Source organism: Mobula hypostoma, chromosome 30 (assembly GCF_963921235.1).
Source record: "Mobula hypostoma chromosome 30, sMobHyp1.1, whole genome shotgun sequence".
Lineage (NCBI taxonomy): Eukaryota > Metazoa > Chordata > Chondrichthyes > Myliobatiformes > Myliobatidae > Mobula > Mobula hypostoma.
In genome coordinates, this window is record NC_086126.1 from 14,013,678 (window position 1) to 14,032,030 (window position 18,353).

Below are 18,353 nucleotides of genomic sequence, written 5' to 3' on the forward strand. Positions count from 1 at the left end.
GCCTCTCCAGCATCGTTTTCCAGTGGTCGGATATCCACTCTCGCCTCTCTTTTACACTTTACGTATCTGAAGAAACTCCTGGTATCCTCTTTAATATTATTGCCTAGCTCACTTTCATATTCCATCTCTACCTTCTTCATGACTTTTTTTAAAAGCTTCCCAATCCTCCAACTTCCCCCTAATTTTTACTCTATTATATGCCCTCTCTTTGGCTTTTATGTTGGCTTTGACTTCTCTTGTTATCCACAGTTGTGTCATCTTGCCTTTAGAATACTTCTTCCTCTTTGGGATGTATATATCCTGTGCCTTCCGAATTGGTTCCAGAAATTCCAGCCATTGCTGCTCTGCCGTCATCTCTGCCAGTGTTCTTTTCCCATCAATTAGAACATAGAAATCTACAGCACATTACAATGTTGTGCCAACCATGTAACCTACTTTAGAAACTGCCAAGGATTTCCCTAGCACATAGCCCTCTATTTTTCTAAGCTTCATGTACATAGAACATAGAATAGAACAGCACATTTACAGGCCTTTCAGCCTACAATGTTGTGACAACCCTCAAACCCTGCCTCCCATATAAGCCCCCACCTTAAATTCCTCCATATATCCGTCTATTAGTCTCTTAAACTTGACGAGTGTATCTGCCTCCACCACTGACTCAGGCAGTGCATTCCACGCACCAACCACTCTCTGACTAAAAAACCTTCCTCTAATATCCCCCTTGAACTTCCCACCCCTTACCTTAAGGTCATGTCCTCTTGTATTGAGCAGTGGTGCCCTGGGGAAGGGGCGCTGGCTATCTACTCTATCTATTCCTCTTATTATCTTGTACACCTCTATCATGTCTCCTCTCATCCTCCTTCTCTCCAAAGAGTAAAGCCCTAGCTCCCTTAATCTCTGATCATAATGTATACTCTCTAAACCAGGCAGCATCCTGGTAGCTCTCCTCTGTACCCTTTCCAATGCTTCCACATCCTTCCTATAGTGAGGCGACCAGAAATGGACACAGTACTCCAAGTGTGGCCTAACCAGAGTTTTATAGAGCTGCATTATTACATCGCGACTCTTAAACTCTATCCCTGGACTTATGAAAGCTAACATCCCATAAGCTTTCTTAATTACCTTATCTACTTGTGAGGCAATTTTCAGGGATCTGTGGACATGTACCCCTAGATCCCTCTGCTCCTCCACACTACCAAGTATCCTGCCATTTACTTTGTACTCTGCCGTGGAGTTTGTCCTTCCAAAGTGTACCACCTCACACTTCTCTGGGTTGAACTCCATCTGCCACTTCTCAGCCCACTTCTGCATCCTATCAATGTCTCTCTGCAATCTTCAACAACCCTCTAAACTATCTACAACACCACCAACCTTTGTGTCGTCTGCAAACTTGCCAACCCACCATTCTACCCCCACATCCAGGTCGTTAATAAAAATCACGAAAAGTAGAGGTCCCAGAATAGATCCTGTGGGACACCACTAGTCACAATCCTCCAATCTGAATGTACTCCGTCCACCATGACCCTCGGCCTTCTGCAGGCAAGCCAATTCTGAATCCACCTGGCCAAACTTCCCTGGATCCCATGCCTTCTGACTTTCTGAAAAGGCCTACCGTGTGGAACCTTGTACCTATCTAAGAGTTTCTTAACAGACCCTATTGTATCCACCTCCACCACCGTTACCAGCAGTACATTCCACGCACCCACCACTCTCTATGTGAAAAGCTTACCTCTGACATCCCCCTTGTATCTGCTTGCAAGTATCTTGAAACTATGTCCCCTTGGGTTAGCCATTTCAGCCCTGGGGAAAAATCTCTGACTATCCACACGATCAATGCCTCTCATCAGCTCGTACACCTCTATCAGGTCACCTCTCATCCTCCGTCGCTCCAAGGAGAAAAGGCCAAGTTCACTCAACCTATTCTCATAAGGCATGCTCCCCAATCCAGGCAACGTTCTTGTAAATCTCCTCTGCACCCTTTCTATAGTTTCCACATCCTTCCTGTAGTGAGGTGACCAGAACTGAACACAGTACTCCAAGTGGGGTCTGACTAAGGTCTTATAGCTGTAACATTACCTCACGGCTCTTGAACTCAATCCCACAGCTGGTGAAGGCCATCACACCATAGGCCTTCTTAACAACTCTGTTAACCTGCACAGTAGCTATGAGTGTCCTACGGACACAGACCCCAAGATCTCACTGATCCTCTCCACTCCCAAGAGTCTTATTTCTGGCCAGTTCCTCTCTCATGCCTCTGTAATTCCCTTTACTCCACTGTAATACTGATACATCTGACTTTAGCCTCTTTTCAAATTTCAGGGTGAATTTGATCATATTATGATCACTTACCCCTAAGGGTTCCTTTACCGTAAGCTCTGTAATCAATTCTAGTTCTTTGCACAACACCCAGTCCAGAAAAACTGATCCCCTAGTGGGCTCAACCACGAGCTGCTCTAAAAAGCCATCTCGTAGGCATTCGACAATTCTCTCACTTGGGATCCAGCACCAACCTGATTTCCCCAATCTACCTGCATTTTGAAATCCCCCATGACTATTGTAACATTGCCCTTTGGAATCCATTTTCTATCTCCCCTTGTAATTTGTAGGCCACATCCTTACTACTGTTTGGGGGTCTGTATACAACTCCCATCAGGGTCTTTTTACCCTTCTAGTTCCTTAGCTCTATCCACAATGATTCAACACCTTCTGACCCGATATCACCTCTTTCCAATGATTTGATTTCATTTTTTACCAACAGAGCCACAACGCCCCCTCTGCCTTCCCGCCTGTCTTTTCGATGTAATGTGTAACCTTGGACATTAAGCTCCCAGCTATAATCTTCTTTCAGCAATGATTCAGTGATGTCTACAATATCACACCTGCCAATCTGCAACTGTGCTACAAGTTCACCAACCTTATTCTGTGTACTGTGCACTTTCAAATTCAACACCTTTTGCCCTGTATTCTCCCTTTTTGATTTTATCCACCTTTTATGTTATAACACATCCTGCTGACTGCAATTTTGCCCTTTCGTCAGCCTCCCCTTGCTAGGAGTCTCGCTGCATATCGCCTCTGTTTGTAAACCCACTCCCTCACATGGCAAATTGGTTTAAACTTGTCCTCTGACCTCTTGTTCCAGATTTGAGGCACAGTGTTTGCTGGCTCTTTGACCGCGGCAGGCAGCAAGTGTCAGGGTGGAAGGAATCTGGTCTTTTTAGAGTTCAGATTGGAACTAGTGCCTAGTCTCCCCCTACCCTCTTCTCTCAACACAAAATAATCTGCAGATGCTGGGGTCAAAGCAACACTCACAACGCGCTGGAGAAACTCAGCAAGTCGGGCAGCATCCGTGGGAAAGATCGGTTGACGTTAAAGAACCCTCTACAGTCCTGACGAAGGGTTCCAGCCCAAAAAGACCGCTTCGTCGAGCACCTCCGTTCTGTCCACCATCACAGACAGGATCTCCCAGTAGCCACCCACTTCAACTCTGCTTCCCACTCCCATTCAGATATGTCCATACATGGCCTCCTCTACTGCCATGATGAGGCTAAACTCAGGTTGGAGCAGCAAAACCTCATATACTGTCTAGGTAGTCTCCAGCCCCTTGGTATGAACATAGAATTCTCCTACTTCCGGTAATTCTCTCCCCCTCACTTCTCCTATCCCTATGTCACTCTGCCCCCCTCCCCCAACTGCCTATCACCTCCCTCATGGTTCCACCTCCTTCTACTACCCATTGTGTTTTCCCCTATTCCTCCTTCACCTTTCCTGCCCATCACCTCCCACACCCCTTTATCTTTCCCCTTACTGGTTTTTCACCTGGAACCTACCAGCCTTCTCCTTCCCACCCTCCCCCACCTTCTTTATAGGGCCTCTGCCCCTTCCCTCTACAGTCCTGACGAAGGGTTCCGGCCCGAAACGTTGGCTGATCTTTTCCACGGATGCTGCCCGACCTGCTGAGTTCCTCCAGCGTGTTGTGAGCGTTGCCCTCTTCTCTCTCCTCTCCGCTACACTCTTCCCACCTGCCCAATGTCTTTTGCTTCTCCCTCTGCCCTTCTCTGTTCCACCCCTCCACCTTGGCTCTCTCCTCCATCTCCCTCCCCTTCCCTCCTTGCCACCCTCCCCTTCACCCCCTCTCCTCCTCATCCCTCCCTCACATCTCCTACCCCTGATCCCCTCTCCTTCGTTCCCTTCCCCTCCTCCCCTTCTGATCTCCTCTCCCCCAACACTTCTCCCACCTCAATTCCCTCTCTCCTCCTATCTTCTCTCTCTCTTTCCCTCCCTCTATTTCCCTCCCTGTCCTCTCTCTTCCAACACTTCTCCCCACTTCATTCCCTTTCCCTCCCTCCTCCTCTCCCCTCCAACTCCTCCTGCCCCCTCATTCCCTTTCCCTTCCCCCTCTCGCTTCACTGTTCCCTCTCACTGCCCCTCCAACACTGTTCCCACCCTTCAACCCCCCTTCCCCAGCCTTCTCCCCTTCCCTTTCTCCCCAACAACACCCCCTCATCCCCTCCAACACTTCTCCTGGCCCTCGGATTCCCCTCCCCTCTTCTCCTCTCGGATATTTCTCACACCCCTTTATCTCCCCTCTCTCCCCCTGCCTGTTCCTCCACCCCCTCCCTCGGCCGGGCAGCGTGCTCGCCTCGGTGTCCCGGCCGGCGAAGAGCCCGCCCGCCGCAAGTTCGACGGCTGCCTCTGAACCCGGGGGCCGCAGAGAGATCTTTTATGGGAAGCAGATCCCAAATCCCCGATCGGGACGCGGAGGGGGGGGTCTGTCCCACAGCCGGCTGCCCTCCCTCCTACCTTACAGACCCTGAGTATTATGGTCTGGCGGCGGGGAGGATGTGCCCTCTCCCCACATCCTAGACCCCCGCCCTGGCTCACCTATCCCTCCCGCCCCCGCTCCCCGCAGCCGGAGGGTCTGCCCCGCCGGCCCCGCCCCGCCCCGGTACACCGCAGCGTCGGGGAAGGAGGCGCCTTTCCCTCTCCGGCGAGGAAGCGCGGCCGATAGACCTGATTCCCTCCTCTCCTCCCACTGACCCTGACTCGGACAGCCGAGGGCGAGAAAGAGAGAGAGAGAGAGGGAGAACCATTACCTCTTTGTATTCAGCAGGGCTGCCGCAGAGGAGAGACAGGGAGGAGGGAGAGAGAGAGACGGGGAGAGGCAGACAGAGAGAGAGAGAGATAGCGATTGAAAGACTGTGAGAGACGGAGAGAAAAAAGAGAGAGAACGTGAGAGAGGGAGGGAGAGAAAGACAGAAAAGGAGATAAAACGAGACAGAGAAAAAAGCGAGAGACTGAACGAGAGAGGGAGGGAGGGAAGGAGAGACCGCGGAAGACAGGGCGGGAGAGAGAGACCGCATCCTCCGTACCCTGACTCCCCCCAGTCTGCACTGAACGGCGGAGGTGAGTGTGTGTTGGGTCTCGTTTCCCTCGGCGTGTTGAATGGCTTTTCCCGTCTCCTTAACACCCCTCACCACTCCATGGTTTAACGCGCCCCCAGCCCCCGCCACTCTCCCTTTCTCTTCCCACGCACAGATCCTAGCCTGAGGTCAACCGAAGACATCTCGTCAGGGTGAGGGGAAGGGGGCTGTGTGGAGAAGATGGCCTTTCAGGGTGGGGGGCAGGCAAACGCTGGGGTGGGGAGGCATTTCTGTCCTCCACACACCTCTTCCCTAGGGCTCTGCCTTCTACACGCTCCCCCCTCCCCCACCGTCTGCCGAGGGGGGGGGGAGGCGGACATCTGACCTTCCTGGGAGGTGGAGGATGAGCTCAGGAGGGAGTAGGGGTTAAGGGGACGGGGTCGGGTGAGGGATGGAGGTGAGTAGGATGCGCGGGGTGGGGGGTGGGACACACACCACTTTCCTAGCCTAACACTGAAGCGACGGACCGAGTGGCCTCCCCCCCATCTCACCTCCCAGCCCCCACCCCCCCCCCACTTTGCGACTGGTCCTCACCCTGGGGAGGAGCTGCGAGGCTGTCCAGTCTTGCTTGTCGGCTCTAAGGGGTCCGAGGGGCCGGTCCCTAAATCAGCCCGGGGTGTTCGATGGGGAGGCGGGGATCACAGTTTACGAGGAGGGGGCTCTGCTGGAAAATTCCAGCACGGAGGGCAGATGATGGCTGTGATCGGCTCAAGGGGCTTTTAACGACCGCCCCTCCCCTTCCCCTCTGCTTCCTGTGTGATGGGGTGGGGGGCAGAGGCTGAAGAAGGGAGGGGGGCTTCCGGACTCTTCCACCTGTTCACACAGGACCAGCAGGGTTAGGTGCGAGGGGCTGACTGGCCTCGCTGTCTCTCCCCACCCTCCCCAGTCCCAGTCAGCTCAGGGAGAGGAGGGCTGGCTGGGGAGAGCAGAAGGACAGTTCCTGTGTTGTGTGGGTGAGGTAGGCAGTGAGACCGATCCCTGTAATCTGAGGGGGTGATGCCGTGGAGGGTGGGGGCAACCTCCCCCTCTGTAGGGTCGGTGGGGAGGAGAAGGTCAGGGATATGTGCAGGGCGTGGCTCTCGGTCTCTATCTCTTACCCTGCCTGTCTGTCTCTCTCTCTCTCTCTCCCCCCCTTTATCTCTTTCCATCTCTCCCTCTTCAATCCCTACCCTCTCACCTTTTCCTCCCCTCACATTTTCCTCTCCTTGACCTCTTCCCTCCACACTCTACCTTCCTCCACTTCTCCCTCTCCCCTCCACCTCTCTGTACCCCCATCTCCCCTCCCCTTCTCCCTCCCCCTCCCCCTCTCTCCCCCCTCCCCCTCACCTCCCCCTCCCCTCCTCCTCTCCCTCCCCGCCCTCCCTTTCTCCTCTCTCTCCCCCCTCTCTCTCCCCCCTCTCTCTCCCCCCTCTCTCCTCTGCCCCCTCTCTCCCCTCCCCCTCTCCCTCCCCCTCCCCTCCCCTCCCTCCTCCCCTCCCTCCTCCCCCTCCTTCCTCTCCCCCTCTCTCTCCCCTCCCCCTCTTTCCCCTCCCTCCTCCATCCCTCCCTCTCTCCTCTCTCTCCCCACTCTCTCCTCCCTCCTCTCTCTCCTCTCCCCCTCCTCTCTCTCCTCTCCCCCTCCCCTCCTCCTCTCCCTCCCCGCCCTCCCTTTCTCCTCTCTCTCCCCCTCTCTTCTCCCCTCTCTCTCCTCTGCCCCCTCTCTCCCCTCCCCCTCTCCCTCCCTCCTCCCCCTCCTTCCTCTCCCCCTCTCTCTCCCCTCCCCCTCTTTCCCCTCCCCTCCCCTCCCTCCTCCATCCCTCCCTCTCTCCTCTCTCTCCCCACTCTCTCCTCCCTCCTCTCTCTCCTCTCCCCCTCCCCTCCCCCTCCCTCCTCCACCCCTCTCTCTCTCCCCTCTCTCCCCTCCCCATCATCACTCCCTTTCAGTCACCTCTTCCTTGACCCTGCCCCCCTCTCCTTCCTTCACTCTCTGCTTTTCCACTTCCCCTTCCTTCACCTCTCCCCTCTCTCTCTATCACCCATCCCTCTCTCTTCCCATCTCCCCACCCGCCCCCCCCCCCAGAAGCATGCCGAAAGGAGACACCCCCGTCAACAGCACCATGAGCATTGCCCAGGCACGGAAACTGGTCGAGCAGCTGAAGATCGAGGCCAGCATGTACCGGATAAAGGTCGGGATTCATCCCAAATCCAGGGCCCCTGCTCCCACCTCACAGCCCGGGGGGAGGGGGAGATCGGATAAAGGGGTGGGGGGAGCGTGACAGAAAGACAGAGAGAGAGGTGGGGGGAGCAGAAGAGAGACATTGAGAGGGAGCAGAAGAGAGAGAGATCGAGGGAGCTGGAGAGAGGTGGGGAGAGACGGAAAGAGATTGAGAGGGAGAAAAAGAGAGAGAGAGATTCAGAGGGAGTGTGAGAGAGGTGGGGAGAGACGGAGAGAGAGATTGAGAGGAAGTGGGAGAGAGAGGGAGGGAGGGGGGGCAGAGAGAGAGATAGAAATAGGGTGAGAATGGGAGGGAGATAATGAGGCAGAGGGTGAGGGAACAAGGGAAAGACAGAAAGAAAGACAGAGTGAGACGGACGACAGGCATACAGAATAGAGAGCGGGGAAGATCGCTGGGGGCTGTACAGTAACGTGGAGTTCGGTGTAACACTACCACAGTACCAGCGACCGGAGTTCAAAGCCCCCTGCTGCCTGCGAGGAGTTTGTACGCTCTCCCCGTGACCGCGTGGGTTTCCTCCGGGTGCCATGGTTTCCTCCCACAGTCCAAAGGGGTGCCGGTTGGTGGGTTAATTGGTCCCGTGGGTGTAATTGGGTGGGGAAGGCTCGCTAGGCCGGAAAGGCCTGTTACCGTGTTGGGTCTCTGAATAATCAAAAGAAAAGGGGGAAAAGCAGAAGTTCCTGGGTGTCAACGTCGCTGGGGATCCGTCCTGGGCCCAACATATCGATGCAGTCAGAAAGAACGCCAGACAGTGGCTATATTTAATTGGGACTTTGAGGAGATTTGGCTTCTCTGCTAAAACGCTCGCAAATTTCTACAGATGTACCTTGGAGAGCATTCTAACTGGCTGCATCACTGTCTGATATGGGAGTGTGGGGGCTGCTGCACAGGATCGAAACAAGCTGCAGAGAGTTGTAAACTCAGTCAGCTCCATCTTGGGCACCAGCCTCCGTAGTATCCAGGAGCGGTGCCTCAGAAAGGCGGCGTCCATTATTAAGGACCCCCATCACCCAGGACATGCCCTCTTCTCATTGCTACCATCAGGGAGGAGGTACAGAAGCCTGAAGGCACACACTCAACAATTCAGGAACAGCTTCTTCCTCTCTGCCATCTGATTTCTGAATGGATGTTGAACCCACAAACACCACCTCACTACTCCTTTATTTCTGTTTTTGCTCTACATATTTAACTTTTTAAATAAATATACTTATAACTGTAACTTACAGTTTTTGGAATTATGTATTGCATGGTACTGCTGCCGTATAGCCAAAAATTTCATAGCATATGCCAGTGATATTAAACCTGATTCAGAGAGAGGGGAAGAGAGAGAGGGGGGAGAGAGAGACAGACAGACAGAGAGAGAGAGGGAGGGAGAGAAAAAGAAGGAAAACACAAACCTCAGACCGACCTTGGAACTGGCAGGTGACCATTCAGCCCATGGTCTCCGTGACAGTTCTTTGCACTCAGTCCCCACTCATTTGCCACGGACAAGGGCGGTTCTCACTTCACCACCTCCTTCACCTGAGGGCAGCTGCTGATTGGAAGGTCTCGGCCCAAAATGTTTAGTCCCTTCCGCAGATGCAGCCGGACCTGCTGAGTTCTTCCGGCGTTTTGTGTGTGTTGCTCTGGATCTCCAGCGTCTGCACACTCTCTTCTGTTTATGATTGGCTGCTGTCGACTACATCCTTTATTTTTATTGAGATGCAGTGTGCGGAGTTGGCCCTTTCGAGCCGCGCTGACTAGTAACCCCCCGCTAGGTTTGACCCCTAAGCTAATCACGGGACAATTCACAATGATCGACTAACCAACCAGTCCGGAAAATCTCTGGGAGGAGACCCACGCGGTCACGGGGGAGGACGTACGAACTCCTTATAGGCAGCGATGGGAATTGAACCCAAGTTGCCAGTACCCTAAAGCGTTGTGCTGACCGCTACGCCAGAGGTGGACATGGCGTTCCCCCCCCCCGGCTTTCCCTGGAGGGAAGGGAGTCTCAGAAGGACTGCCCAGTGTAACATGGGCTCCCCTCCCTAGTCACACTGATCCCCCTCTCTCCTTACCTGTGCTCTGCCATTTCTCTCCCCACCGCTCTCTCTCTCCTGGATCGGGAAGAGGGAATCCGGGCGGATAATTCCGGATGGGAGATCTCTGATTGTGCATCTTGCACAAGTTGGCGGGCGGGGAGGGTTATTTTTGATTTGAACGCATCTCCTGCAGTACAGTGATAAGCTTGTCCTGTTCGTTCTTCAGTTCATGACACAATCCCTTGAGGTGGCATCAGAATCGGGTTTAATATCACCGGCATAGGTGGTGAAATTTGTTGACTTTGCAGCAGCAGTACAATGAGACACATGATAATATAGAAAAAAATGTGAATTACATTAAGAATATTTACATTAAATGGTTAAATTAAGTAAGTAGTGCAAAAATAGAAATAAAAAAGTATTGAGGTAGTGTTCATGGGTTCAATGTCCATTCAGGAATCGGATGGCAGAGGGGAAGAAGCTGTTCCTGAATCGTTGAGTGTGTGCCTTCAGGCTCCTGTACCTCCTTCCTGATGGTAGCGATGAGAAGAGGGCATGCCCTGGGTGATGGGGGTCCTTAATGATGGACACCACCTTCCTGAGGCATCGCTCCTTGAAGATGTCCTGGATACTACGGAGGCTGGTGCCCATGATGGAGCTGACTGAGTTTACAACTCTCTGCAGCTTACTTCGATCCTGTGCAGTAGCCCCCACCACACCACCCCCAACGCCATTCCAGACGGTGATGCAGCCAGTCAGAATGCTCTCCACGGTACACCCGCAGAAACTTGCGAGTGTTTTGGGTGACAAACCAAATCCCCTCAAATCCGCATCTTCTCTGTAGCTGCATCGGTTAGCACAAGACAATAGCAGAATGCAGAATAAAGTCTTACAGTGACAGAGAAAGTGCAGCACAGGTGAACGATAAGGTGCAAGATTGTAATGAGGTGAAAGATTCAAAAAAACTAGGTATTGATAGGAATCTATAAGATTACAAGGCTAGCAGGAAGGAGTTTAAGAATGAAATTAGGAGAGCCAGAAGGAGCCATGAGAAGGCCTTGGCAGACAGGATTAAGGAAAACCCCAAGGCATTCTACAAGTATGTGAAGAGCAAAAGGATAAGACGTGAGAGAATAAGACCGACCAAGTGTGACAGTGGAAAAGTGTGTATGGAACTGGAGGAAATAGCAGAGGTACTTAATGAATACTTTACTTCAGTATTCACTATGGAAAAGGATCTTGGCAATTGTAGGGATGACTTACAGTGGACTGAAAAGCTTGAGCATGTGGATATTAAGGAAGAGGATGTGCTGGAGCTTTTGGAAAGCATCAAGTTGGATAAGTCACCGGGACCAGATGAGATGTACCCCAGGCTACTGTGGGAAGCGAGGGAGGAGATTACTTAGCCTCTGGCAATGATCTTTGCATCATCAATGAGGACGGGAGAGATTCTGGAGGATTGGAGGGTTGCGGATGTTGTTCCCTTATTCAAGAAAGGGAGTAGAGACAGCCCAGGAAATTATAGGCCAGTGAGTCTTACTTCAGTGGTTGGTAAGTTGATGGAGAAGATCCTGAGAAGCAGGATTTATGAACATTTGGATAGGTATAATATGATTAGGAATAGTCAGCATGGCTTTGTCAAAGGCAGGTTGTGCATTACGAGCCTGATTGAATTTTTTGAGGATGTGACTAAGCACATTGATGAAGGTAGAGCAGTAGATGTAGTGTACATGGATTTCAGCAAGGCATTTGACAAGGTACCTCATGCAAGGCTTACTGAGAAAGTAAGGAGGCATGGGATCCAAGGGGACATGCTTTGTGGATCCAGAACTGGCTTGCCCACAGAAGGCAAAGAGTGGTTGTAGATGGGTCATATTCTGAGGTCAGAGACCAGTGGTGTGCCTCAGGGATCTGTTCTGGGACCCCTACTCTTTGTGGTTTTTATAAGTGACCTGGATGAGGAAGTGGAGGGATGGGTTAGTAAATTTGCAGATGACACAAAGGTTGAGGGTGTTGTGGGTAGTGTAGAGGGCTGTCAGAGGTTACAGCGGGACATTGGTACAATGCAAAACTGGGCTGAGAAGTGGCAGATGGAGTTCAACGCAGATAAGTGTGAGGTGGTTCATTTTGGTAGGTCAAATATGATGGCAGAATATAGCATTAATGGTAAGACTCTTGGCAGTGTGGAGGATCAGAGGGATCTTAAGATCTGAGTCCATAGGACACTCAAAGCTCCTACACAGGTTGTCTCTGTGGTTAAGAAGGCATATGGTGCATTGGCCTTCATCAATCATGGGATTGAGTTCAAGAGCCGAGAGGTAATGTTGCAGCTATATAGGACCCTGGTCAGACCCCACTTGGGATACTGTGCTCAGTTCTGGTCGCCTCACTACAGGACAGACGTGGAAACCATAGAGAGGGTGCAGAGGAGATTTACAAGGATGTTGCCTGGATTGGGGAGCATGCCTTATGAGAATAGGTTGAGTGAACTCGGCCTTTTCTCCTTGGAGCGACGGAGGATGAAAGGTGACCTGATAGAGATGTACAAGATAATGAGAGGCATTGACCATGTGGATAGTCAGAGGCTTTTTCGCAGGGCTGAAATGGCTAGCATGAGAGGGCACAGTTTTAAGGTGCTTGGAAGTAGGTACACAGGAGATGTCAGGGGTAAGTTTTTTACTCAGAGAGTGGTGAGTGCGTGGAATGGGCTGCCGGCGACAGTGCCAGTGGATACGATAGGGTCTTTTAAGAGACTCCTGGATAGGTACATGGAGCTTAGAAAAATAGAGGGCTATGGGCAACTCTGGGTAATTTCTAAGATAAGGACATGTTCAGCACAGTATTGTGGGCCGAAGGGCCTGTATGGTGCTGTAGGTTTTCTATGTTTCTATTTATTGTCTAAGTATGTAAGCAGTATACAACTCTGAGATTCGTCTTCTTCAGATAGCCATGGACATAGAAATTTATAGCATATTAGTGGCCCTTCGGCCCATAATGTTGTGCTGACCACTAAAGAAAAGCATGGAACCCATGAGAAGAGAGAATGTCCCAGGGCTGGCTGCTTTTCCGAGGCAGTGAGAGGGGAGGCTGGTTTCCATAATGTGCCGAGCCGTGCCCGTGACCCTCTGCGGTTCCTCGTGCTCACAGCTGGAGCAGTCGCCCTGCCGAGGTGAGAGTGCGCCTGGGCGGGGCGCCGGTGAAATTCGGGTGAGGGTCGGCAGGGCAGGGAATGCTCCGGGAGAAGGACTGGGCGGTGGAAAAGGAACGCACGTTTTGACAACTCGTCCCAGAGGGAAATGGGGGCACCTTCCGCACCTCCCCCACCAAACGGCAGTCACTGAAGTTACGCAACTGGTTTGCGCGCAGCAAGATCGCAGGAGAGGCCAGTGCGAAAATAACCACTGAAACACGGCCGATTCCATCCAACTCTGCATGAGGCGACGTTACCTCAACCGCACCCTTTTAATCCTCTTCTCTCACTTTCTCCATCTCCCCATCCCTCTCCCTCCCTTTCCTCCCTAACCCCTCTCTCGCTCCATCCCCTTGCCCTCCCCTCTCATGCCCCTCCGCTGCCCCGGACAGGTCTCGAAAGCTGCGGCGGACCTGATGGCCTACTGCAACGCCCACACCTGCGAGGACCCGCTGATCACCCCCGTGCCGACCTCCGAGAACCCCTTCCGCGAGAAGAAGTTCTTCTGCGCGCTGTTGTGACACCGCCCGCCACTGCCTGAAGGAGTAGATTCCTGTATTCATGTTACTCGCTGGTGTCACTGGTAAACGGACCATCTTCACACCAATAAAGTGGCCTCTTGCTTGTTCTAAAACCCCCTTTGGCTCTCTTGTTTACTGTCCAGGATATCTGCTTGTACTATTGGGGGGGTGGGGGGAGGAGAATAAGACCCTTTGGCCCTTCAAGTCCTTGCTAGCCATTGACACCGGTTCCATTTTATTCGGACCATGCCGGCTGGTGGCGTAGTGGCATCAGCACCGGACTTTGAGGCCAATGGTCCTGGGTTCGAATCCGGCCGGCCCCTTGCATGCTTTCCATCCGAGCTAGCAGCTTTGCCTTGTGAAAAAAACACACAAAATGCTAAGGAAATTGCTAAAAATGCCACCCGATGTGCCCCAAGGCGTGGAAGGAAGCAACAACCTTGAAAAAAGTAAGACCATAAAAAAAGGAGAATTAGGCCATTCAGCCCATCGAGGTTGTTCTGCCATTCTATCACGGCCAATTTATTGTCCCTCTCAACCCCATTCTCCTGCCTTCTCCCCGTAACCTTTGATGCCCTGACTAATCAAGATTTTATCCTTCGATTTAAATGCACCCAATGACCTGGCTTCCTCCGGCTAAAGAAATCCCTCCTCATTTTTGACATCCCTCTATTCTGTGGCATGTGCCCTCTGGTCCTAGACTGGCCCGCTCGAGGAAACATCCTCGCCACGTCCTCTGAGAGCATGAGACATAGGAGCAGAATTAGGCCATTCAGCCCATCGAATCTGCTCCTCCATTCAATTTATTATCCCTCTCATCCCCATTCTTCTGCCTTCTCCCCGTAACCTTTGATGCTCCTGACTAATCAAGAACCGACCAACCTCCATTTTAAATATACCCAATGACTGGGCCTCCAAAGTCGCCTGTGGCAATGGATTCCACAGCTGTGGTGGCCAAGGCTTTCGGTATATTTCAGGCAGGGGTTGATAGATTCTTGATTGGTCGGGGCACGAAGGGATACGGGGAGAAGGCAGGAGATTGGGGGGGGGGTCTGAGAGGGAAGATGGATCGGCCATGATGAAACGGTGGAGCAGACTCGATGGGCCGAATGGCTGAATTCTGCTCCGATACCTTGTGGTCAGACTCAGCTTCCTTTTTTATTATCATGCGCAGGCAGCAAAATGCGCCCATCGCGTAAACGGCAGACGCAACCAGGGGGTGCGGGGGGGGGGCAGCCAGCGAGCGTCTCTGCACGTTTTGGTGCTGCCGTAGCGCGTCCACAGCGCTCTGCACAACAGCAACGCATCCGGACGCTCACCGGCAGCAGCGACGACAGAGACCTGGAGCCATGTGTACAAAACCGCTGGAGGGACTCCAGCAGGTCGGGCAGCGTCCATGGAGATGAATAAACAGTCGACGTTTCGGGCCGAGACCCTTGGTCAGGGCTGAGAAGGAAGGGGGGAGAAGCCAGGATATAAAGGCGTTGGGGAGGGGGGAGGAGGATGGGTGGACGGTGATGGGTGAAGCCAGGTGGGTGGGAGAGGTCAAGGGCTGGAGAGGAAGGAATCTGAGAGACCGGAGGAGAAAGGAAAGGAGGAGGGGATCCGGGGGGAGGTGACAGGCAGGTGAGAAGAGGTAAAGGGTCAGAGTAGGTAATTGAGGATGGGGGCAGGAGAAATTTGTTTATCATCCATGATCATGCCATCAGGTTAGAGGCTACCCAGATGGAATGTAACATAGAACACAGCACATTACAGGCCCTTCGGCCCACAATGTTGTGCTAACCCTCAAACCCTGCCTCCCATATAACCCCCTACCTTAAATTCCTCCATATACCTGTCTAGTAGTCTCTTAAACTTCACGAGTGTATCTGCCTCCACCACTGACTCAGGCAGTGCATTCCACGCACCAACCACTCTCTGAGTAAAAAACCTTCCTCTAATATCCCCCTTGAACTTCCCACCCCTTACCTTAAAGCCATGTCCTCTTGTATTGAGCAGTGGTGCTCTGGGGAAGAGGCGCTGGCTATCCACTCTATCTATTCCTCTTATTATCCTGTACACCTCTATCATGTCTCCTCTCATCCTCCTTCTCTCCAAAGAGCAAAGCCCTAGCTCCCTTAATCTCTGATCATAATGTATACTCTCTAAACCAGGCAGCATCCTAGTAAATCTCCTCTGTACCCTTTCCAACGCTTCCACATCCCTCCTATAGTGAGGTGACCAGAACTGGACACAGTACTCCAAGTGTGGCCTAACCAGAGTTTTATAGAGCTGCATCATTACCCCGTGACTCTTAAACTCTATCCCTCGACTTATGAAAGCTAAGATGTTGCTCCTCCACCCTGAGGGTGGCCTCTACATGGCACATGAGGAGGCCGTGGACTGACACGTTGGAACGGGAATGGGAATCGGACTGAAAATGGTTGGTCACTTGGAAGTCCCGATTGTAGCAGATGGAAGAGGGGGGGGTATGCTTGACGAAGCGGTCCCCCAATTGACGACGGGTCTCACCGATGCAGAGGAGGCCGCAATGGGAGGCGCTGGATACGCCAGGTGGCCCCAGCAGATTTGCGGGCAAAGTGTCACCCCACCTGGAGGGACTGTTCGGGGCCCTGAGTGGAGGTGAGGGAGGAGGTGTAGGGGCAGCTGCCGCACTTTGGCTGCTTGTAAGGAAACAAAACTCGCAAGGCAGCCCCCCGTCCCACCGCTCACACACAGACAGGCCATCAACCGCAGGGCCAGGCTTCCCCGAGCAGCCAGTTCTCACACTTGCTACATCGGGCGCCGGCCTCCTGCCTCCGGCTCCGACTGGCAGAGGGCTTTGAGACGCTTACCTCTGTGCTCTACTCTGAGGGTAACGTAGAGAGGTGGGGGGGGGCCAGAGTGATTCTCAGATGAGCCGCCACTGAACGAAAAGCAAACTGCTGGATAAACTCGGCAGGTCGGGTAGCATCTGTGGAGAGAGAGGGACATTTTAATCAGACCTGGCATTTCCACAGATGCTGCCCAGCCTCCTGTCAAATACTGACACACTCCCCGGGACCCCCTGTAAATACAGACACACTCCCCGGGACCCCCTGTAAATACTGACACACTCCCCGGGACCCCCTGTAAATACTGACACATTCCCCGGGACCCCCTGTAAATACCGACACACTCCCCGGGACCCCCTGTAAATACCGACACACTCCCCTGGACCCCCTGTAAATACTGACACACTCCCCGGGACCCCCTCTAAATACTGACACACTCCCCGGGACCCCCTGTAAATACCGACACACTCCCCAGGACCCCCTCTAAATACTGACACACTCCCCGGGACCCCCTGTAAATACCGACACACTCCCCGGGACCCCCTGTAAATACTGACACACTCCCTGGGACCCCCTCTAAATACTGACACACTCCCCGGGACCCCTCTAAATATGGACACACTCCCCGGGACCCCCTGCAAATACCGACACAGTCCCCGGGATCCCCTGTAAATACTGACACACTCCCCAGGACCCCTGTAAAAACAGACACACTCCCCGGGACCCCTGTAAATACTGACACACTCCCCATGATCCTCTGTAAATACTGACACACTCCCCATGACCCTCTGTAAATACTGATACACTCCCCATGACCCCCTGTAAATACAGACACACTCCCCGGGATCCCCTGTAAATACTGACACACTCCCCATGACCCCCTGTAAATACTGACACACTCCCCGGGACCCCCTGTAAATACAGACACATTCCCCGGGACCCCCTGTAAATACAGACACACTCCCCGGGACCCCCTGTAAATACTGACACACTCCACAGACCCCCTGTAAATACTGACACACTCCCTGGGACCCCCTGTAAATACTGACACATTCCCCGGGACCCCCTGTAAATACCGACACACTCCCGGGACCCCCTGTAAATACTGACGCACTCCCCTGGACCCCCTGTAAATACTGACACACTCCCCGGGACCCCCTCTAAATACTGACACACTCCCCGGGACCCCCTGTAAATACCGACACACTCCCCAGGACCCCCTCTAAATACTGACACACTCCCCGAGACCCACTGTAAATACCGACACACTCCCCGGGACCCCCTGTAAATACTGACACACTCCCTGGGACCCCCTCTAAATACTGACACACTCCCCGGGACCCCTCTAAATATGGACACACTCCCCGGGACCCCCTGTAAATACCGACACAGTCCCCGGGATCCCCTGTAAATACTGCCACACTCCCCAGGACCCCTGTAAAAACAGACACACTCCCCGGGACCCCTGTAAATACTGACACACTCCCCGGGATCCCCTGTAAATACTGACACACTCCCCGGGACCCCCTGTAAATACAGACACACTCCCCGGGACCCCTGTAAATACCGACACACTCCCCGGGACCCCCTGTAAATACCGACACACTCCCCGGGACCCCCTCTAAATACTGACACACTCCCCGGGACCCCCTGTAAATACTGACACACTCCCCGGGACCCCTGTAAAAACAGTCACACTCCCCGGGACCCCTGTAAATACAGACACACTCCCCGGGACCCCCTGTAAATACCGACACACTCCCCTGGACCCCCTGTAAATACTGACACACTCCCCGGGACCCCCTCTAAATACTGACACACTCCCCGGGACCCCCTGTAAATACCGACACACTCCCCGGGACCCCCTCCAAATACTGACACACTCCCCGGGACCCCCTGTAAATACTGACACACTCCCCGGGACCCCCTGTAAATACTGACACACTCCCCGGGACCCCTCTAATACGGACACACTCCCCGGGACCCCCTGTAAATACCGACACAGTCCCCGGGATCCCCTGTAAATACTGACACACTCCCCGGGACCCCTGTAAAAACAGACACACTCCCCGGGACCCCTGTAAATACTGACACACTCCCCGGGACCCTCTGTAAATACTGACACACTCCCCGGGACCCCCTGTAAATAGAGACACACTCCCCGGGACCCCT

General features: G+C 53.2%; 1 protein-coding gene across 2 annotated transcripts; it reads left to right on the forward strand.

Annotated features, from left to right (window-relative positions):
* The first annotated feature begins 4,765 nt into the window (after window positions 1–4,765).
* Window positions 4,766–13,478, forward strand: gng3 (guanine nucleotide binding protein (G protein), gamma 3). Of its 2 annotated transcripts, none has more exons than XM_063036634.1 (3): window positions 4,766–5,403; window positions 7,483–7,585; window positions 13,237–13,478. In XM_063036634.1, the coding sequence occupies exons 2-3, from the start codon at window positions 7,484–7,486 to the stop codon at window positions 13,363–13,365; spliced, it is 231 nt and encodes a 76-aa protein (XP_062892704.1). In that variant the 5' UTR covers window positions 4,766–5,403; window position 7,483; the 3' UTR covers window positions 13,366–13,478. The 2 variants fall into 2 exon arrangements, with proteins under 2 accessions (XP_062892704.1, XP_062892703.1); XM_063036633.1 differs by having other exon boundaries at window positions 4,841–5,403; window positions 7,480–7,585.
* The last annotated feature ends 4,875 nt before the right edge of the window (window positions 13,479–18,353 follow it).